The sequence below is a fragment of the Schistocerca piceifrons genome, chromosome 7 (assembly GCF_021461385.2).
Source record: "Schistocerca piceifrons isolate TAMUIC-IGC-003096 chromosome 7, iqSchPice1.1, whole genome shotgun sequence".
In the NCBI taxonomy this organism is placed as follows: Eukaryota; Metazoa; Arthropoda; class Insecta; order Orthoptera; family Acrididae; genus Schistocerca; species Schistocerca piceifrons.
Genome location: NC_060144.1, coordinates 274,273,511 through 274,294,598, shown reverse-complemented (window position 1 = coordinate 274,294,598; position 21,088 = coordinate 274,273,511). Strand labels below are relative to the sequence as shown.

At 41.1% G+C, this 21,088-nt stretch overlaps 1 protein-coding gene across 2 annotated transcripts in view; it reads right to left on the bottom strand.

Moving 5' to 3' along the window:
* Positions 1-21,088, bottom strand: part of LOC124805118 (katanin-interacting protein-like) — a 323,814-nt gene that overhangs the window by 84,746 nt on the left and 217,980 nt on the right. For both annotated transcript variants that reach the window (XM_047265570.1, XM_047265571.1), the window contains exon 10: positions 4,823-4,988. In XM_047265570.1, the coding sequence (XP_047121526.1) occupies positions 4,823-4,988 (166 nt within the window). The remainder of the gene's footprint in view (positions 1-4,822; positions 4,989-21,088) is intronic.

Sequence of the window (21,088 nt, the reverse complement as noted above, 5' to 3'; positions counted from 1 at the left end):
TACCTAGATCGTCTTAACATTACAAAGAATACTTCTTATCTTAGTTGAAGGGAGCAAAATATGTTGGATGATATGTTTCCTTAGGAGTCAAAGATCTAAGCATTGTGCCAGCATGAGGTAAGCAAAAGATTTTTGGCTTCTCTTCCTCAGTCTGTCTCAACCTCTTTCTCATGCATTCTTAATTTCAATTGCATTGCCTGTTCAATCTGATGATCCTCGTACCCATTCCCACAGAATACTGTTTGTAGGTGTTTGTAATTCTTTGGTAAGGCTATCCATGTCTGAATGTGTTTGAGCTCTATGGATCATAGTCTTTAGCATGGAAGTCTATTGTGATGGATGGTGATAGCTGAAGATATGAAGTGTGTGTAGGTTTTCAATATACATTTTGACCCAGTGATCCAATCGTTCTCCTCTTAACTAACATGTTGAAGAAAGGTAGTTGGCTCTCTTTTCCAAGTTACATCATGAAAACTATGGAAGGACAAGGAAACTGTTTTTCTGCCAGCCAGAATAATCATGAAATGAAATACAAGGTGATCACCATTTTGGTGCAAATTCCAAGTTTCTGGGACAACATTAATTAAGGTATATATCGATGTAAAGATGTCACAAAACCTAATAAACAGGGACCACAGTCTTAATTTAAATAATACTTGGGGTCTAGCACTCAATTTATTAAAATCTTGCTGGCAATCACATTAAACAGAACAGAAAAATTCTGAAGGAATTTGCGTTTTTCAGAATATCAGTACGAGCCCTGAAGAAAAAAAGAGCATCAAAGGGTCTAGGGAGTCACAGGAATCAAACTTGGCTATAAACAGCAGTGCAAGGTCAGCAATAGTTCACAATCTGATTGGATCCAGGCAATGTGTTGGCATGACAGTAAAATTCTCAGCCCCTGGAGAAAATGGCTGGATCAGTTTTCCACATATTGTGCATAAAATGGAAACAATATCCCAACAGAACATCCAGAAGCACACCATTAATTACATGAAATTTCACATGTCCAACTGCACCACAAAATATGAAGCAGACTACTAGTTGTAATATCTTCAAACTTGTTTTAACAACTTATTAAGAGTTAAAAGCACACAATTTTGATAACATTTATGCCCAAAGTATTAGTTTATCATTTCTTAGGTTTCATTGTACTCAGTACTTATTAAACTAACAGATGGCATGTGTATTCATGACAATAAATGTGCCAGTAATAATTTTGCTACACTGTAATTTTGATGATCTGCCCTGCTCATTAGGGACTGTAGTTCAAGTCTATGTCCCTAGAAGTTATAGGCATTTTGGAGAAGAGTTTGTGTTTTTGTTGTGTGTGTGTGTGTGTGTGTGTGTGTGTGTGTGTGTGTGTGTGTGTGTGTGTGTCAGCGTGTGGGCGCCCTTGCGCATGCAGGCTTCGTTGTTCGTTGCATCAACAAGGTGAGTCACATTTTGACTGATAACAAAATTCTTGAGATACCCTATGAACCTTAAGACAGTGAAATTAGTGTTTTGGAAGATGACGTCAGAGATGATTCTGAGAATGATGCGTACTACGTTCAACATAGTGATATTTCTCTGGATACTATGGATGAATGTGGAAGACCAAAGATGAGGATGCTGAGGAAGGCCAAGTAACCAATTATTTTATGGGTGATACTGATGTGTTTTCAAGGCAATATGGACGGTAAAATATGCATTTAGATGAGGAACGATGTATTTCTAGATTCTATGATGAAACACATGAAAGAGCAAACTGCTCACGAATTCCCTTTCTTCTTCCTATATACAAACAGAGTGGAAGGAAGCACCCTCATCTGGAAAGGAATACACTGTTTTTACAGGCAGATTTTACATCAATCCAACACCTGTTTTAAACTGAAATACACCAAAGCCAATCTTGAGGGAACTATGAGGAAATTCTGACCTGGGATTACCTCTTGCAATAAAAGATTCCATATGCCAATGAGGTAAACAAATTTTTTGGAGGAAATGGAGTATCTTAACAATTTTATGGAATAAAAAGTGAAATGTACGTACAACCAGTAACAGGCACATTGGAGAGGCGGCCACCCTTAGTGATAAGACTAGCAGGGAGAAGTCAAAATTAGCCTATGTAGTGGACACCCATAAAAAAAAGTTAGATGTTGATTCATCTAACTGGGGATGGTCCTTCAGAAACAGGGAAGAATGAAAATCATGTACTATTGACCATTTTTTTCCTGTGTGCCCCCCCCCCCCCCCCCCCCCCTTCTGCCCTGCAAGTGCAATTAAAATTATAAATAACTCCCTTTATGGACATACATATTAATCCAAGTGCACAGTATTACCTACAATTTAAAATTGGGAATTCTTCATTTTTAATAATGAAAATATTATAAGTATAGTAGAAGCTTCTATGAGTGTAAATAGTTCAAAATATGATGAAAATTGCCAGCTTTTCAGCACACATTTTTCATGTTACTGCTCAGGTGTCAAAGTGTTAGCGTACTACTCTACCTATCAATAAACCAACTTTTTTGATCCACCACTTAGTGAAAACATTTCACCCATTCACAACATTACATGTACTATTTGAGCTGATATGTTATCAACCTCAGCGAACAAAAGCATTTGATTCTGGTAGCTGGTTCCTCCTAAATAAGCATGATGACTCAGGGAAAAATTTAAAAATTTCATTTTCAGTTTATACATTACATATAGGGAAAACCCACATTAGATAATAATATTGTGAAAAGGATAGTTGATACTCACCATGTAGCGGGAATGCTGAGTTGCAGATAGGAAAAAAAAAAAAGGACTGTCGACTGTCGGCCAGCAAGGCCTTTGACGAAAACAGGCACACACAAACACACAAATACTACTCTCACACTTGACCACAGTCTCTGGCATTTGGAGACAGATTGCGAGTAGCAGCGCGTGATGTGAGAGGCAAGGTATGGAGGACAAGGAGGTGGCTGGGGTGGGGAGGGGGAGGGATGGCGGGGTATGGGTGGGGTATGGTAAAATGCTGCTGTGGGAGTGCGCAGGGCCAAGGTGGAGAGTAGGGCAGCTGATGCAGTCTGGAGGTTACACAGAGGGTGTATCCCTTTGATGGGATAGGTGATGTTTGTGACCAGACTGGAATAGGTGATGGTGGGACAATGTATGGGGCAGTCTTGCATCTAGCTCTACTACAGGGACATGAACCATGAGGCAAGGGGCTGGGAGCAGGGGTTGTGTAGGAATGGACGAGGATATTGTGTATGTTCGGTGCGCAGCAAAATACCACTTTGGGAGAGGTGGGAAGGGTAGTGGGTAGGACATTTCTCATTTCAGGGCATGACAAGAGATAGTCGAAACCGTGGTGGAGAATGTAATTCAGTTGCTGGAGTCCTGGGTGGTACTGAGTCATGAGGGGAATGCTCCTCTGTGGTCAGACAGAGGGACTATGGAATGTGGTGGGTGACTGGAAAGATAAGGCACAGGAAATCTGTCTTTGTACAAGTTTGGAAGGGTAATTACAATCTGTAAAGGCCTCAATGGGACCCTCGGTATATTTCGAGAGGGACCACTCATCACTACAGATGTGACGACCATGGGTGGCTAGGCTGGATGGAAGGGACTTCTTGGTATGGAATGGGTGGCAGCTGTTGGAGGTATTGCTGGTGGTTGGACAGAGATACTGATGAAGCCATCTTTGATGTGGAGGTCAACACTGAGGAAGGTGGCTCGTTGGGTTGAGTAGGACCATCTTCATGATCTAGATTGAGGATGAGGACACCCTATCCACATTCCTCCAGAAGCCAAACACCTTCTCTCCATTCGCTTCACCTGGTCCCAAACAATACCCTCGTCCATACCTAAACAACCTCTACTCTCAATCCCCTGCTTCATGGCTCATGTCCCTGTAGTAGACCTAGATACAAGACCTGTCCTATACATCCTCCCACCACCACATACCCCAGCCTGGTCACAAACATCACTATCCCATCAAAGGCAGGGCTACCTGTGAAACTAGTCATGTGATCTAAAAACTAAGCTGCAACCATTGTGCCGCATTTTACGTGGACTTGACAACCAAAAAGCTGTCTGTCTGCATGAATGGCCACTGACAAACTGTGGCCAAGAAACAATTGCACTACCCTGATGCTGAGCACACTGCTTAAAATGACGTTCTTCATTTCAGTGACTGCTTCACAGCCTGTGCCACATGGATCCTTCTCACCAGCACCAGCTTCTCTGAATTGCACGGGTGGGAATTCTCCCTGCAATATATCCTATGTTCCCATAACCCTCCTGGACTCAACCTTTGTTAGCCATTGTCCTTGCCCATCTAGCCCCTTCCCTGTTCCCATTCCGGCACTACACAGCCCTCTATTCCACCAATGCATCCTTTTCACTTCTCTCCCTATCTGTTACCTCCCTATCTCCCCCACCCTCCATCTAACCTCCTGACTGCACCAACTGCCCTACTCTTCACTGCATCCATGCACATTCCCACAGTAGAACTTGTCCATCCCCCACCCCTACTCTGCTGTCCCTTACTCCCCACTCCAGACTCTTCCTTACCCCCACCCGGTTGCCTCTCCTATTATGCACTGCCACTTGCAATCTGGCTCCAGCTGCCAGAGACTGTGGTCATACATGTATGAGCTGCATTTGTGTGTTTGTCTATTTCCAACAAGGCTTTGCTGGCGTAAAGGTCACTTTCCGACAGTCTTCTTGTTGTGCCTATTTGCGATTCAGCATCTCAGCTATATGGCAAGTAGCAACATTCCTTTTCACAATATTGTTACATTACATCCCGGAGTTCCCATTGTTGCATATTAGAAAATGTTATACTTACTCCACAGTATACCATGTCTGGTGATGCATTGAAATTCCAGAGTCGCAGCCCTGCAATTTTTTTGTTTTCTGGGTAAGTGAGTGTCAATGTCACTGGTTCACCACTCAAAAAACCCGTACTCCACATATGACTGTCATCTGTTGTTATATTTATTCCATCAATCAACCTGGACAAAGAACAGTTGTTAGGTACTTCAAAATGTGTATCTTAGTAGACAGGATCATTTGCCTAAGATGTCATATCTGCTACAAAGCCACAGCTCAAAAAACACAAGACCTATATTTTTAATACTACATATACAAAATTATACATATTTCATAAATGACTGAGAATTTTTTCAAAACATATTTAATACAAGATGGAAACCACATTGTAAAGTTATTAAGTAACAGCTGCTTAATATATATTTTTCTGTTCCACATTCTTCGAAACTAAATACAAAAAATTATTCTTAGAAATACCCTAAGAATATTTCCTTTATTTTGTTTAGCACTCCTTTTCCTCTTTATCAGCCTATTTGGAATGAAGAAAATTATCTTCAAATAAAGAAGTTAGCACTAGTTTCTTGCAGAGTGTAGATTTAGTATTCCCACCAGGGGATATCACAATGGAGGCACAATGGGGTCAGTAGTGCAGAGGAATAGTGCAGAAACATGCCATGGAGTGCACACGCAGCATGTAGTATTGGCAGACCTGCTGGTGGGTGTTTACTGGTGGGCGGCAGTAAGCCGGACAGGCTTATCTGATGGCATATCCCACACACGGCCTCCACGAGTGGGCAGTCTCGTCGAATGTGCAACGAGAGACAACTGGAGCAGGACAGCTACCTTGCCCACCAAATGGAAGAACAACATCAAGGAGCTGAAAAACATTATGAACAGGAAATACGATACTGTGGTCAATTTGAATATGAGTATTATTGCTGAGTGCTCAGTCATCTGTTATATGCAGCAGTTGCATGCTGAGTTTATCCCTGCACATGGCTTTATAAGCTTTTGGACTTTCTGCTTGCCGTACATAAACTCGCACGGCGAGTTTTTACTTCCTCACGTGTGTTTCTGTTCCACAGCTATTATTGAGCCACCATCAGCCCTTAAAGCGCCTGCAATGAGAGTGTAATGTGGCGGTGTTGTCACGCTTGTGCAGATACTAACGTGGTGATGAAGGATATTCTTACAGGTGTGTGTGTGATGCCCCAGTTATTTGTTTCTGTTTTCCTAGTATTAAATTTGGGCCACCATGGACCTGGCATTTATGCAATGCTGGCAGGAACTGCTGTGCCTACAGAAGGAACTGTAGCAGCAGCAACAGCAGGAGCAGATGCTGGCGTTGCTGAATCAGAATGTAGATTTGCTATACATCCTTGCCCAACTGCTGTTTGCTGATTTTGATGAGTCTACGGAAAGGGGGAGAGTTTGGAAGAATTACCTGCACTGGTTCTTGCTGTAACACCAGTAAGACACATCATCAATCTAGATAATAAGGTGGCCTTGTTGTTGTACAGCACTGTGGGTGTATATGAAGTTGTCTAAAATTCGCTGCCCAACTGCTGTTTGCTGATTTTGATGAGTCTACGGAAAGGGGGAGAGTTTGGAAGAATTGCCTGCACTGTTTCTTGCTGTAACACCAGTAAGACACATCATCAATCTAGATAATAAGGTGGCCTTGTTGTTGTACAGCACTGTGGGTGTATATGAAGTTGTCTAAAATTTGGAACCCTCCACTGAGGACGAGAAACTTCACTTTGACAAGCTTTATTGGTTGTTGATACGGTATTCTGGACATGAAACTCATGTGGTGTATGTAAGGTTGCAGATTAATCAGCACCATATACGCCCTGAGCAGACATATGCAGCCTGGATCACAAGGTGTCTAAGCTGGGTCATGATTGCCCAGTTAATGCCTAATGCCTGATCCCCAGGTTCAGACTAAGGGTTAGACCTCGTCTGAGCCTTTTTTAGCCAGAGCTGTGCATATTGTGGAATTGCATGAGTTATCATGGCGGCAAGGGACATCCTTTCTCGTAACTGGCAGGTGGCCCAATTAATTGTCCTTGGTAAATACCACCTGGTGCCACACGGGGTACTTGCCCCCTGCCAAGTTCCCATGTGTTGTTGTTGTTGTTGACAATTCTGATGCAGTGGCATCAAGATACTGACATTCTTCATATTCACATTGACCGCAATATTGTAATTCCTGTTCATAATGTTTTTCAGCTGCTTCATGTTGTTCTTTTGTCTGGTGAGCAAGCTAGCTGTGCTGCCCCAATTGCCATTCGTTGCACGTTCGACTAGACTGCCCACTCATGGGGGCCATGTGTGGGATATGCCATCAGATAAGCCATTTGGCTCCTATTCGTGACAGCTAGTGGGCTGCCACTCAGTCGTTAGATGCCGTTGTGTTTCCACTGGACTCTGGGGCTGTCTTTGGTGCCTCGCATGTGTCACCCTGGCATGTTTTGCTGATGTTAATGGATGGATGACCAGTTGAATTTCAAGTACACACAAGAGCAATAGTCAGTCTCATTAATTTAGATATGTACAGGCTTTTGGGGTGCCCAGACTTGCAATGGCCACTACATAAAGTTGTTCTTATAGTAAATAGTGCATTCCTTTGTGGGGGCAAGTCTCTGTCAGCCATACCTAATAGAAATCTTTAAAAGCAACTGACATTGTTAGTGGTCAGTTCACCATTGGAGAAAAATATTTTTGAGCTCGACATTTTTCTGATTTTGGCTTCCAGACAGCGAATAAAGTGCACTTGATGTCTCAATCAATTCTCTTTCATGATTTTGACTCTTTAGGGTGGAGACCATTGTTTGAGAATCCTTGGGTCAGGCGGAAATTCTGAGGCACAGGTTTTCTTTAAGATGTTGGTGGTACCTAAATTTTGTCACCTCCACCCCATTCTCTTCTCCATGGGTAGTAAGGTAAAGGCTGGCTGAGTTGCAGCATTGGTAGGTTCAGGGCATCGTTTCTCTTATTTCATCAAGTAAGTGGGCCATCCCACTGTGGTGATTTTAAACATACGGTCTATGTGCTATGTGTCATGGATTTCAGTTTCGTATCCAATTCTGCAGCAAGTGGAGTTGTTGGTGAAGTTGGAGGGGGAGGGGGTGGAACACAGTATTTTTCATGTATCAACTTGTGCTATGCCTACATGCAGTTGCCATTGAACACAGGTTCTCGGACTTTCTTAGTCCTCAATAGCACATTTGTGTTTTACCAGTCTCATAGCTTGCATTTTGGAAACTCAACTGTGCCGGTAATTTATCACCAGTATTTGAAGCAGCTGATACAGGTCATTCCCTTCCGTGTCATTTACCTTGATGCCATCTGTGCAACTGTGCCTACATCGAAGGAGCTTTTGTAAAACCTTCAGTCAGTTTTCCAATGCTTTCTGGAGAATGGCCTCCATTGCAAGCTGGAAAAGTGCTGTTTTTTCTCTCTGAAGGTGTACTTTTTGGAACATGTGCTTAACAAAGAACACTTTGCTCCTACAGGCAACTATGTCAAAGCCATCATCAAAATGTCAGCACCAAAGACTTGAAGAAGCTCCAGTCTCTGTTGGGAAAGATTCTGTATTATGCTCTGTTCATTACCTGGGTCAGACATCTGCCATCTTCTTAACTGGATCTGCAGACTGTCAATGAGTTTTTCAGTCTGTCAAGCAATGTGTGTGCTCTGCCCAGTGTCTGGTTTCTTTTACGTTGGGTAAACCTTTAACCCTGGCCTTTAACAATTTGCAGTATGGCATTCATGCAATTCTGTCCTTCCAAAACCCAAATGGTACCAAACAGACCATTGCTCATGCATGTAATATACTTACTGCTGTGTGGCATAATTATTCATAGGTACAAAATGAGGCAGTAGGTATTATCAGGTTTGAAAATTTTTTACATTATCCTGTATTGGGCAAGGTTCCTCCTCATCACCATCTCTTTATTTGGCCATTCATTTGAAGCTGCCAAACAGGACTACCCATCGATTGCTGTGATGGGTCCTCTTTCTTAATGATTACTGCTATGAAATTCATTACCAATCCACTGCCTGGAATGCCAATGTTGATGATGAAAAGTCATGACTGCATCAGCTGCTGATCCATTTTTCCATAAAATCATTTCAAGTTTCCAGTTGGGCTGGCTGGGGCGTGTCTCGTCTGGTGCACATCCGGCATGGTGTACATTTTATTTATTTATTTAATTTCCCCCCCCCCCCCCCTGTGTGATCGACTCTGTGTTGTCGAGGAGGTCCTCATGCTTCCCATGGGGGTGAGTAATGCTGTCGACCGACCATCCCCCTCCACGTTGCATCCTCCCATATTCCAGTTACTGCATGTGTCGCACTGGGGCATGATTTGTATGTAAGCATTGGCATGACATCACATCTGCCAGCAGGTGATTGACTGTGACATGGAACAATTGGTGCAGGCTTGCAGGGCCTGTACACAGAACCAGGCTGCACTGCCGCACTAGTTTTCTCCTTGGCTGACCGTGGAGCATCCTTGGAACATGGTGCATGTCAATTTCATGGGTTCATTTTTGGGCAGCATGTGGTTGTTGGTGATTGGAGCATTGCCCAGCTTCTCCTACATTGCCAAGTTGTCCTCCACATTGTCAACTGGTACTGTTCCCATGCTGTCAGCTATTTTTGGTACTGAGGGGCCCCCAGGATCCTCATGTCCAATAATGGTACGCAATTTGTGCCACAGGAGTTTGAAGACATTTCCATTCACAATGGTATCCAGCATCTGACTACAGCGCAATTAATCCAGCTTCTAATTTAGAGGGGAGCATTTCATGTCTACATTCAAGAACAAAATGAAGAAGTCCATGCCTGCCTCTTCCCACAACAGTGTGTCGCCAATTTTTCTGGCTACATACTAGGCAACATGGGTCATTGGCTGCAGTCCAGCAGAATGTTTGCAGCTGCAGGAATTCTAGGTTTGTTGCACCCTGACTCGCATGCCACGAACCACCAAGTCATATCACATTTTCCTCCCATGGCTGTTGTATGGGCCCAGTCCTTCAACCAGCATCAAAGGTGGCTTCTGGATGTTGTGGTGGGCCACAAAGTCAGTTTGTGGTGGAGTTCAGAAGGTAGCAACTGACCAGTCATGCCAATAGGTTGCGCCCATACCCTGCTGGAGCACCACTGCCGTGGTCTTCTGGTCTGATGGGTGGCAGAGTTGGTCATGACATTGTTCCAGGGGCAGGCTTCCACTTGTGGCAGTATACCTCTGTGTTGCTGCCCCTACATGCCCTTGGCTGTCCTCCACTCGCCTGCCACATTAGGCTCCAGCGTCTCGCACCTGAACCTGCCAATGTGGAGCCCATGGACTCTGGTCCACCTTCCTCCCTCCATCTGCCTCCCGCTCCCCCACCGATGGAGGTGGCCTTGCCTCTTCTCCTGCCAGTGTACCCCCCATTGGCTCAGGCTCAGCTTCCATGCTCTTCTGCCTTCTGGTGGAGCCAGTGGCTTCGCTGTTGCCTGTTCTCTTACTCAAAATATGTGTCACAATCAAGAGAGAAGCAGTTTGCAATATGTCAATTATTTGAATGATTGGACGTTACAACAGTAGGCATTAAAATTGTGCAATACCGGGCAACCAGTCAGTGTGCAGAAAGAAGAAAAATATGTGTAAGAATGCAAGACAGCCAAATAAGCAAACATTACAATAACAGAAATTCTATAATGGAAGGAAGGAAAAAAAAAAAAATGAGGAAAGGAAAGCCCTCTCCTGTATCCGACTGAGGCACTGTGCACCAGACACTTTACCTAACTTTCAATCTGTTGTTGTTGTTGTGGTCTTCAGTCCTGAGACTGGTTTGATACAGCTCTCCATGCTACTCTATCCTGTGCAAGCTGCTTCATCTCCCAGTACCTACTGCAACCTACATCCTTCTGAATCTGCTTAGTGTATTCATCTCTTGGTCTCCCTCTACGATTTTTACACTCCACGCTGCCCTCCAATACTAAATTGGTGATCCCTTGATGCCTCAGAACATGTCCTACCAACCGATCCCTTCTTCTGGTCAAGTTGTGCCACAAACTTCTCTTCTCCCCAATCCTATTCAATACTTCCTCATTAGTTATGTGATCTACCCATCTAATCTTCAGCATTCTCCTGTAGCACCACACTTCGAAAGCTTCTATTCTCTTCTTGTCCAAACTATTTATCGTCCATGTTTCACTTCCATAGATGGCTACACTCCATACAAATACTTTCAGAAACGGCTTCCTGACACTTACATCTATACTCGATGTTAACAAATTTCTCTTCTTCAGAAACGCTTTCCTTGCCATTGCCAGTCTACATTTTATATCCTCTCTACTTCGACCATCATCTGTTATTTTGCTCCCTAAATAGCAAAACTCCTTTACTACTTTAAGTGTCTCATTACCTACTCTAATTCCCTCAGCATCACCCGACTTAATTCGACTACATTCCATTATCCTCGTTTTGCTTTTGTTGATGTTCATCTTATATCCTCCTTTCAAGACACTGTCCATTCCACTCAACTGCTCTTCCAAGTCCTTTGCTGTATCCGACAGAATTACAATGTCATCGGCGAACCTCAAAGTTTTTATTTCTTCTCCATGGATTTTAATACCTACTCCGAATTTTTCTTTTGTTTCCTTTACTGCTTGCTCAATATACAGATTGAATAACATCAATGAGAGGGTACAACCCTGTCCTACTCCCTTCCCAACAACTGCTTCCCTTTCATGTCCTTCGACTCTTATAACTACCATCTGGTTTCTGTACAAATTGTAAATAACCTTTCGCTCCCTGTATTTTACCCCTGCCACCTTTAGAATTTGAAAGAGAGTATTCCAGTCAACATCGTCAAAAGCTTTCTCTAAGTCTACAAATGCTAGAAACGTACGTTTGCCTTTCCTTAATCTTTCTTCTAAGATAAGTCGTAGGGTCAGTATTGCCTCACGTGTTCCAACATTTCTACAGAATCCAAACTGATCTTCCCCGAGGTCGGCTTCTATTAGTTTTTCCATTCGTCTGTAAAGAATTCGTGTTAGTATTTTGCAGCTGTGGCTTATTAAACTGATTGTTCGGTAATTTTCACATCTGTCAACACCTGCTTTCTTTGGGATTCGAATTATTATATTCTTCTTGAAGTCTGAGGGTATTTCGCCTGTTTCATACATCTTGCTCACCAGATGGTAGAGTTTTGTCAGGACTGGCTCTCCAAAGGCCGTCAGTAGTTCCAATGGAATGTTGTCTACTCCGGGGGCCTTGTTTCGAATCAGGTCTTTCAGTGCTCTGTCAAACTCTTCACGCAGTATCGTATCTCCCATTTCATCTTCATCTACATCCTCTTCCATTTCCATAATATTGTCCTCAAGTACATCGCCCTTGTATAGACCCTCTATATACTCCTTCGACCTTTCTGCTTTCCCTTCTTTGCTTAGAACTGGGTTTCCATCTGAGCTCTTGATGTTCAAACAAGTGGTTCTCTTATCTCCAAAGGTCTCTTTAATTTTCCTGTAGGCAGTATCTATCTTACCCCTAGTGAGACAGGCCTCTACATCCTTACATTTGTCCTTTAGCCATCCCTGCTTAGCCATTTTGCACTTCCTGTTGATCTCATTTTTGAGACGTTTGTATTCCTTTTTGCCTGCTTCATTTACTGCATTTTTATATTTTCTCCTTTCATCATTTAAATTCAATATTTCTTCTGTTACCCAAGGATTTCTACTAGCCCTCGTCTTTTTACCTACTAGATCCTCTGCTGCCTTCACTACTTCATCCCTCAAAGCTACCCATTCTTCTTCTTTCAATCCATCACATACAATAAACCATACAAAGCTACACAGACATCCAAATGTGCCACTGCTGACCACTATTTCTGTATCTACATCTACATCTATACTCTGCAAACCACCAAGAAGTGTATATGACAGAAGGATCGTCCTACTGTACTGGTTATTAGGGTTTCTTCCTATACCAATCACGTGTGGAACATGGGAAGAATGATTGTTTAAATCTCTCTGTGTGTGCTGTAATTATTTTAGTATCATCCTCACGATCCCTATGTGAGCAATATGTATTTAGAAGTCATTCAGTCATTCTTTGTTCTTTCTACAAGGACATACCTCCAAATTTTTTATGTGAAAGTCTTAAAGCTTTTTAAGTAAAACAAACATTACTAACATTCTACATCTGTATTCTTAATGTCTACTTATCGGCAGCACTCACCCCCAAGAGGACTTCAAATTGTAGCATGTATCATGGTGATGTTCAATGTAACTATTTTGTTGTGTGAGAAACACTGTGCTGTAATCAAGTATCAAATTTGAAGATTTCACTGACACACAGAGCACGCTCTCATTCAATAAGACAATGTCAGCCCACACAAACTGTTGTGACATCCAAAACAATCTGACACCTTGGGTTTACTGTCACTAATCATCCACCATACAGCCCCCCTTGGCTCCATCTGACTTTTATTTGTTTCCAAAACTTCAAGAACACCTTCAAGTACTTCACTTTGACAGTGATGAAGTGGTGCAAACAGAGGTAAGGCTGTGGCCCCATCAACAAAGTGAAATATTCTACAGTGACAGTATCTACAAACTGGTATCTTGTTGGGAGAGATGTGTTTGTCATCAGGCTGACTATGTTGAAAAATAAACATGTACACAAGAAGAATGAAGATGTAGGATGTTAATAATGTTTGTTTTATTTAAAAAACTTTAAGAGTTCTCACATAAAAAATTTGGAGGCATTACTTTTCAGCACACCCTCATATTTTACATCCTTTCCTGTCCTGTACAACATTTCTTTCTCACACCGGTTACCAAAAGTGACACAACTTTGATGTCTACTGTTGTAAGGGCTAACTATGCGAACAGCTGCCATACTGCAATCCTTTCCTGGCACTCATTTTAAAGGGCTCCAGAAAAGTTCAAAATCATGAAATGTTTAATTTTTACTTTTTGCATTTTAAAAATCATCTACAGACTTTCCCATTTCAACTGAGATATAATTTATTCAGTTCAGAAAACTACAACTATCTTTAAAATACTTTTGAAATATGTTCTGCATGGGCGTGAGCCATTGTGGTACTGTTAAACTTCTGCTAAATGTTGTACTTATGAGTCTACATGCTCACCGTGTACATTTTAGTGATGTGAGAGAAAATAAATGTTCCAAAGTAAGTGTTGTGGCTAACCTGTGACATTTTAATATATATCATTCGCTCGATTGTTGTGTTTTTCACATTTACTCTTTTGTAATCCTGAAAATATTTGTACTGAATTCTGTTCATTGAAAGTCTCTTGTTTTATTGAAGGATAATCATGGGTAAATGTACAGTGACTAGAAATCCTCTGAATGCTTTTAAGAAAAGGAGAAATATTGGAAAGCCGAATGTAGGTAGGTAGGTAAACAATAAAGACAATAACCAAGTGTGTGTGTGTGTGTGTGAACCTAACCTTGCTGGTACACCTGCCCATTGAAATGAAAGCGAGAAAGAAAGTACTTCGCAGAGGAAGCTTGATTCAGTTAGTAAAAAGTATGAATGTTTTATGGGAAAATCAGATGTGAATGAAATATTTGATATGTCAGTTTTCAACGGAATTTTTGCAAACTGTGTAAGATGTATTCGGTGTAATGAAGTCAGTCTGGAACTCTATAAAATGTCAAATGGGAATCATCACTGAAATGGAACTGAAGTGTGGTAAGTGTTCATACATTACCACCTTTTGGAACAGTGTTGCAATAAATCCAAATGAAGAAAATGATTGAACGCAAAATTAGATTTGTTTATACCATTGGTACGAATACGACTGCAGGAGCAGTTTTCTGTGGCATGACAAATCTTCCAAATGCCCCAACCAAGTTTACGAACTATAACAGATTTATAGGGTCTAAAGTAGAAGATGTCTGTATAGAATCTTTGAAGCAAGCTATGGAAGAGGCAGTAATAGAAAACAGTGGCAATAGAGACTTGACTGCAGCATTCAATGGCACCTGGAATAAACAGGGACACACATCTCTTCATGGTGTAGTATCTGCCACCAGTATGTAGACAGGGAAAATTTTAGATGTAGCAGTAATATCTCAATACTGTAGGTGTCCAAAAATTAAATAAAAATAAATAAATAAATAATAAAGATAGACATGAAAATAATTGCACAGCTGCCTATAGTGGCAGTAGTGGAGGAATGGAAGTGGCTGATGTTGCTAGCATGATTTCAACATTCTGTTGCGTGTGATAAAGTGTGATACATGAATTACCTTGGCGACCGTGATTCGAAAAGTTTCTGACGTATTTAAGAACTGGAGCCATATGTGATGATGCTGTAGTGCAGAAATTTTAGTTTATTTGGACACATGTAGAAATGAATGGGATCAAGACATCTGTGACTGAATGCTTCAAACAAAAAACAAAAACTCAGAGATGGTAAAGGGTTGGATGTGAACCGAAGGTTAACGGACAGTGCAACTGACAAAATACAGAACTATTATGGAATGGTTATTGGCGAAAACATAAACAGTGTTAATAACATGAAGAAGAATGTCTGGGCTCCTTTTTTTTTTTTTTTTCTTTTTTTTTTTTTTTTTTTTTTTTTTTTCATACTTTGTCAACCAATGAAAGTCCCCATCATTACTTGTGTCCCAAAGGCGAAAACATTCGGTGTAAGTACAACAATGGATTGCTAACTGTGAAATGTACACTCATAAACATAGTCTGCCTGAAGCAGTAACAGAGGTGATAAAACCTATTTTCAGAGACTTAGCAGCACATGAACTGTTTAGAAAGTGTGTTCATAGAAAAACTCAAAACCCCAATGAAAGTGTAACTAGTGTTATATGGTCACGAATCTCCAAGACTGTGCTTATTGGAATAGAAGCACTTCACTTTGGTGTGTATAATGTTGTTGTTACTTTCAATGATGGCAATGTTGTAAGACACAAAACACTTCAAAATATGGAAATGAAGATAGGTTTCAACATGGTATGAACGATGCTTGCCTTAGACAAGAAATGTCTTTGGGCTGTAGACAGGGCCGTAAGTAGCCTAGAAATACAAGCCAGAGTAAACGGGAGGGGTCAAAGAGGAAGCTGGAGGAAGAGTTTGCAGAAGATGAAGAAGTGGATTTGGAATGCACTAAAAAGGTCCAAAATTTGTTGCTCGATTTCCAAAAGTTTTATATTTTCATACAAATTGCATGTTTTCTCAGGATCTACCAAGCCAATTTGCTTCATATTTTCAGGAAATGTTACACAGTCCCTTCTGCACAACTTGACACAGCTTTTTTCTAAAAACCTGTATATTGTTGAATTTATAAACAAAACTGATACTAAAATGTAAACTTTCACGGCCGGAAATATCATGTCCATTATAATTATCCGGGCTATTATGCCGTGGTCAGTTGATGAATTCTGAGGTGATTCCCAACGTTTCGTCTCCGACTGCGGGAGACATCTTCAAGGGGGTCCATAGCTTGATGGAAGGTCCAACACACACACTGGCTCGCTACTGACTGCCGCTAAATTCCGTGTCCGCGCGCCCCCGATGTGCTTGTGTTTAGAAACGAAAATGGTAGTTTGCGCCACTCAGTGTACCGCAAACCCACGCACACAGACTGTTATTTGCACTGGGATTCGAACCACCACCCACAACAGAAGCGGGGTGTTATCAAGACGTTAGCGGACAGAGCTAGAAATATTTGTGAACCTGAGTTGCTCGACGCTGAGATGGAACATCTCCACAATGCACTAACGAAGAACGGATATTCGTCCACCGAAATAAAACGTGCATTGAGGCAGCCACGCAGAAATCATACTGACGTACAGGCTACTGCAAAATCTAAGGTTTTCCTGCCGTTTGTTAAAAATGTAACGGAAAGAATAGGGAGGATCTTGACGAAGCGGAATATTACCGTAATTTACAAGCCCACCAGGAAGATACAGGAATACCTTAGGCCTGCCAAGGACGCTCGCAAACCATTGGAAAAATCTGGAGTGTATAGGATCCCATGCAGCTGTGGTGATGTTTATGTGGGTACCACCAAAAGAACTGTTTCTAAACGTTTGGAAGAGCACAAGGGAAATTGTAGAAGAGGAGAAACGGAACGATCAGCTGTTGCGGAGCATGCTTTCCAGACAAGGAACCACAATATTCGTTTCGAGGAGACGCAAGTACTAGTGGCCACGAGCGGATACTACGAAAGGCTCTACAGGGAGGCAATCGAAATCGCTAAACACCCAAATAATTTCAACCGAAAGGAGGAGGGCGTCAAATTAAACGGTATATGGATGCCGGTGTTAAAGAAGATGTGTACCACTCGTCCACTACTGGGTGATGGCAACGGCGATCAACGGCGACGGACAGGGGCCAATTGCACTGACGTTTTCAAAACACGTGACGTCACACCGCGGCGCGGGGGCACGCGGACACGGAATTTAGCGGCAGTCAGTAGCGAGCCAGTGTGTGTGTTGTACCTTCCATCAAGCTACGGACCCCCTTGAAGATGTCTCCCGCAGTCGGAGACGAAACGTTGGGAATCACCTCAGAATTCATCAACCGACCACGGCATAACAGCCCGGATAATTATAATGGACATAAACAAAACTGGCACAAAAAAGTAGTCCATTTTCATTAAAATAGAAAAAAATTAATCTCTAACAACTTAATTAATTTTTTTTTAAATCCCTGTGTTAAGTTGTAACCAATACTCCAACAAATAACCAGTAAAAATTTCAACTTCCTATCTCAAATACTTTCTGAAAAAACATGTAATTTATAAGTGCTAATTTAACATTGGAAAGATAGGTCTTTTCGGAGCTTGTGAAGTTTCATTGTGGGTTGGAATGTTTGGCTCTCTGTGTGAGAGACTCAGTACATAACCACAGAATACTAGATAAATTTCTGTGCTGTTTATGAGTTGTGAAGCAACAAATCAGAGGTGAGTAGCTGCTTGTTATTTTTGTTTACTGTTTCTGTCATAACATGTTATAGATTAACAAGTATAAGATTACAGAACATTCCAAATAATTTGCCATTCATAACAAGGATGTGCTGTTGACTTGCAGACCAGCACAACGAAAAGAATAAGAGAGATACAGGGTGTGGTAAAAAGACCTCCCATATTTCACAAATATAGATATTTAAAGACACAGAGAAACTACTTTTATTTGTAAACAACAAATACAATGCTATTTTACATTAGTTGATTTCAAAAATTATGTCCAGTAAATGGCATCCTCCATTATAGACACATTGACAAAGTGTTTCCCAGAAATTATCCATGGTTCTTCATGTGGTGGACTGGTAGCCACTATCTGAGCGATTTTCTCTGTATGTGCTTACAGGGTTGGGGGGCAATTTTTGTACACTTGAGCCTTTAAGTGTCTCCAAAGAAAAAAACACAAGTGATAAACAGGCTGACCTTAGGTGACAGGCAATGTCTCCTCACAAAGAGAGAAGGCATTGAGGAAAAAACTCTCCAAATTTCTAGATAACGCTGAGAAGTGTGAACTGTGGCTCCTTGTTGGAACCAGACTTCTCATTCTTCGTTGTTCCCAAAAGTCTGGTTTAATTTATAGTCCAGGCAAATTGGGAAAAATGTAGGAAAGAATTTATAAAGTTTTGAAACTTTGGGAAAACACTCTTAGGGGATGTAGAAGTAAAAAAAAAGGAACATTCCCGACCCTATTGGGGGAGCTTCACCGTTCCCCACCCCTGATTGTAATTTATTTTCGTTTTTTTCTAATTTTACGAAGTTATCTATATGAAAAGAAAATATTTCTGGTGAAATTCTATTCAGAGAAGGTCAAATGCATGTTTAAGCAAGGTAATTAGTTTATGAATACTCAAATTTGAAGGTAAAAAAAAAGTGAAATTTCTTTTAAAACAGACTTTTATTTATATGGATCAATTTTGCTTTACAGTCTTTTACTTTATATTTATGCAACTTAAATTATTGGAATGAAAATAATTTTTCATGAAAATTAAGAATTTCTATGAAACTAATCAGCAATTACTTTTGTTGCAATATGTTTACAATCATATGTACAGCATGTAGACAATGAAAATACTGCAATAACTATTATTTGTTTGTTAGATATGATGATATTTTCATCGTCTACATGCTGTGTGTGTGTGTGTGTGTGTGTGTGTTTGGCAAAAGATTTGGATATATATACACCATCATACAAATCTTCTGCCAAATCATTGCAAGGTACATTAGTGCATCTTTGTCCATGAAACTTTTTGCACATCATTGTGCTATGTAGGATAGCCTTCACACATCACACATCTGAAATTCCTTCTGCAGCCTTGAGTGCAGCAGCATGAAACCAATAGCAGTATTTTCTCTGGAGCAGGTGGTCGTTTCATGTGAATTGAGGAAAGAGATGAGTTTGATTTCCTCCAGCCCAGTTTTTGGGATCCTAGTTGTTCTCCAGCTATAGCTGGACTTGTAGGTAAACTCAGTAAGAGTGAAGGTGTCCTGCATCAGTAGTGGGTGGCAAACGAGAGTATATGATAGCATTGTTTGCCTGACCCACAAATACATTAAGACATTTAAATCAAATGGCATTTAAGTTGTCATCATCAGGACTCTCTAATGTTTTTGTGAAGAGAGAGAGAGAGAGAGAGAGTATAAATTTCTCTCCTACTTTTATAATGGTATCAGGAGAGGAAGCAGGATCGTTGAATAACCGTGGAATATTATTACGTTGGGGATACCGGTTGAATAGTTGTAAAGCTTGCAGCTTTCATTTCCCAAACAAGGCTGACGTGCTGTCGCAACCGCTTACTGCGTGAAGAAACCGTATCGAATTCTTGGATTCATGAATGAGTGAGGAATTACGTATATCTTTAGAAGTAACACTTTGTTCTGATGCTACCTTTACCTTCCTTCATCAGGATTATGTTTGTGTTATCTGGAGGAAGAGTAGCACAAGAAGATCTACATTTTGACCTACTATAATCACTTGCTGGAAAAATTTTGAGGCATTTATTGGTTTTGCAACAATTGCAACATCTGCATCGTCATCTGCAATACTGGTTTCAATACCAAAACTGTCTAGTTTTTGCTCAAGCTGTGCAATAAACACTTCCTTATTGCTGAGGATACTAAGAAAGGCGGACTGTGATTCAACACATAATGTTTCGTCATTAAAGATAATTTCTCGCAAGAACTGCTTAATTGTTCACCTTTGGCATTCCCTAGTTTTTATGTTCAGAGAACTTTCCGAATATCCATCAAATACAACAGCAACATCATCTATATAAAGTCTCTGAATATAGGCTGTTAATGTTTAATAAATGTCACAAAAAGTTCTATTCTCGTGTCACTCGACATAGTGGATAAGAACCCCACCAGCTATAACAAAGACCTTCAATTCATTATTGTCAATTTTCTTTTCAGGTACTTGATTGAAAAGATTGTACAGCGATGACTTTTTTGTTTTCCTCACCAATCCACTGCTGTCAGAGACATTGGTACACTTGATAATTCATACGTAAAGCAATCCTTTAAATCTTCAGGTGAATGAAGCGTGCACAGTATTCTCTCAAGTAACTGTGTTGTACCTACTTGAGTTATATTTTTTTCAAGCCCAACAGTTGACATGCACATTGTCCTAACCATGTTGGATCACTTAAGCTTCAAGAACCAAGTTTTGGTGAGACAGTTAATATTGTTCGAAGAGCTTCTTCACCAACAGACACAGCTTTGTCACAGTTTACTTCCTGAGAAGCTACTAATCCTGATCTTGCTCTTTATAAAGAAATGGAGGGTGTTGTTGCAACCATAGCTGAAATGTTCTGCGAATTTTCTTGTCAATTTTTATACTCCCACTCCTCAGTTCAACATGTTGATCACTCGAAACCAAATGTAAATTGCAGAAATGTTCCATAGTTTCACATCTGTGATGGCTATTGGTATACTGCAAATCCATCAGTTCAAGACAGTAAAGGTGAAACCTCTTCTGTGTGAAGCACCTCCAACACTCTTCAGGTTCTTCATAAGCATTTGTCCTATCATCAGGTCGGTCTATACTTCACACCAATACTTATTAGAGCGTCAAACCGTGAAAAAGCTGTCCTTGGTGAATTTATCGAACTTCACAGGTTTCATGGTTTCTTTCAGTTTTTCCATGTCCTGGAGGTACAAAAGAAAAGTGACCAGCTGCGTGGAATATTGGGAGCACAGCTCTTACACATTCTATATGGAGCTCCCAATTCCCCATAAGCTCTGCCTGGATGAGATGCAATGCCAAGATGACAAG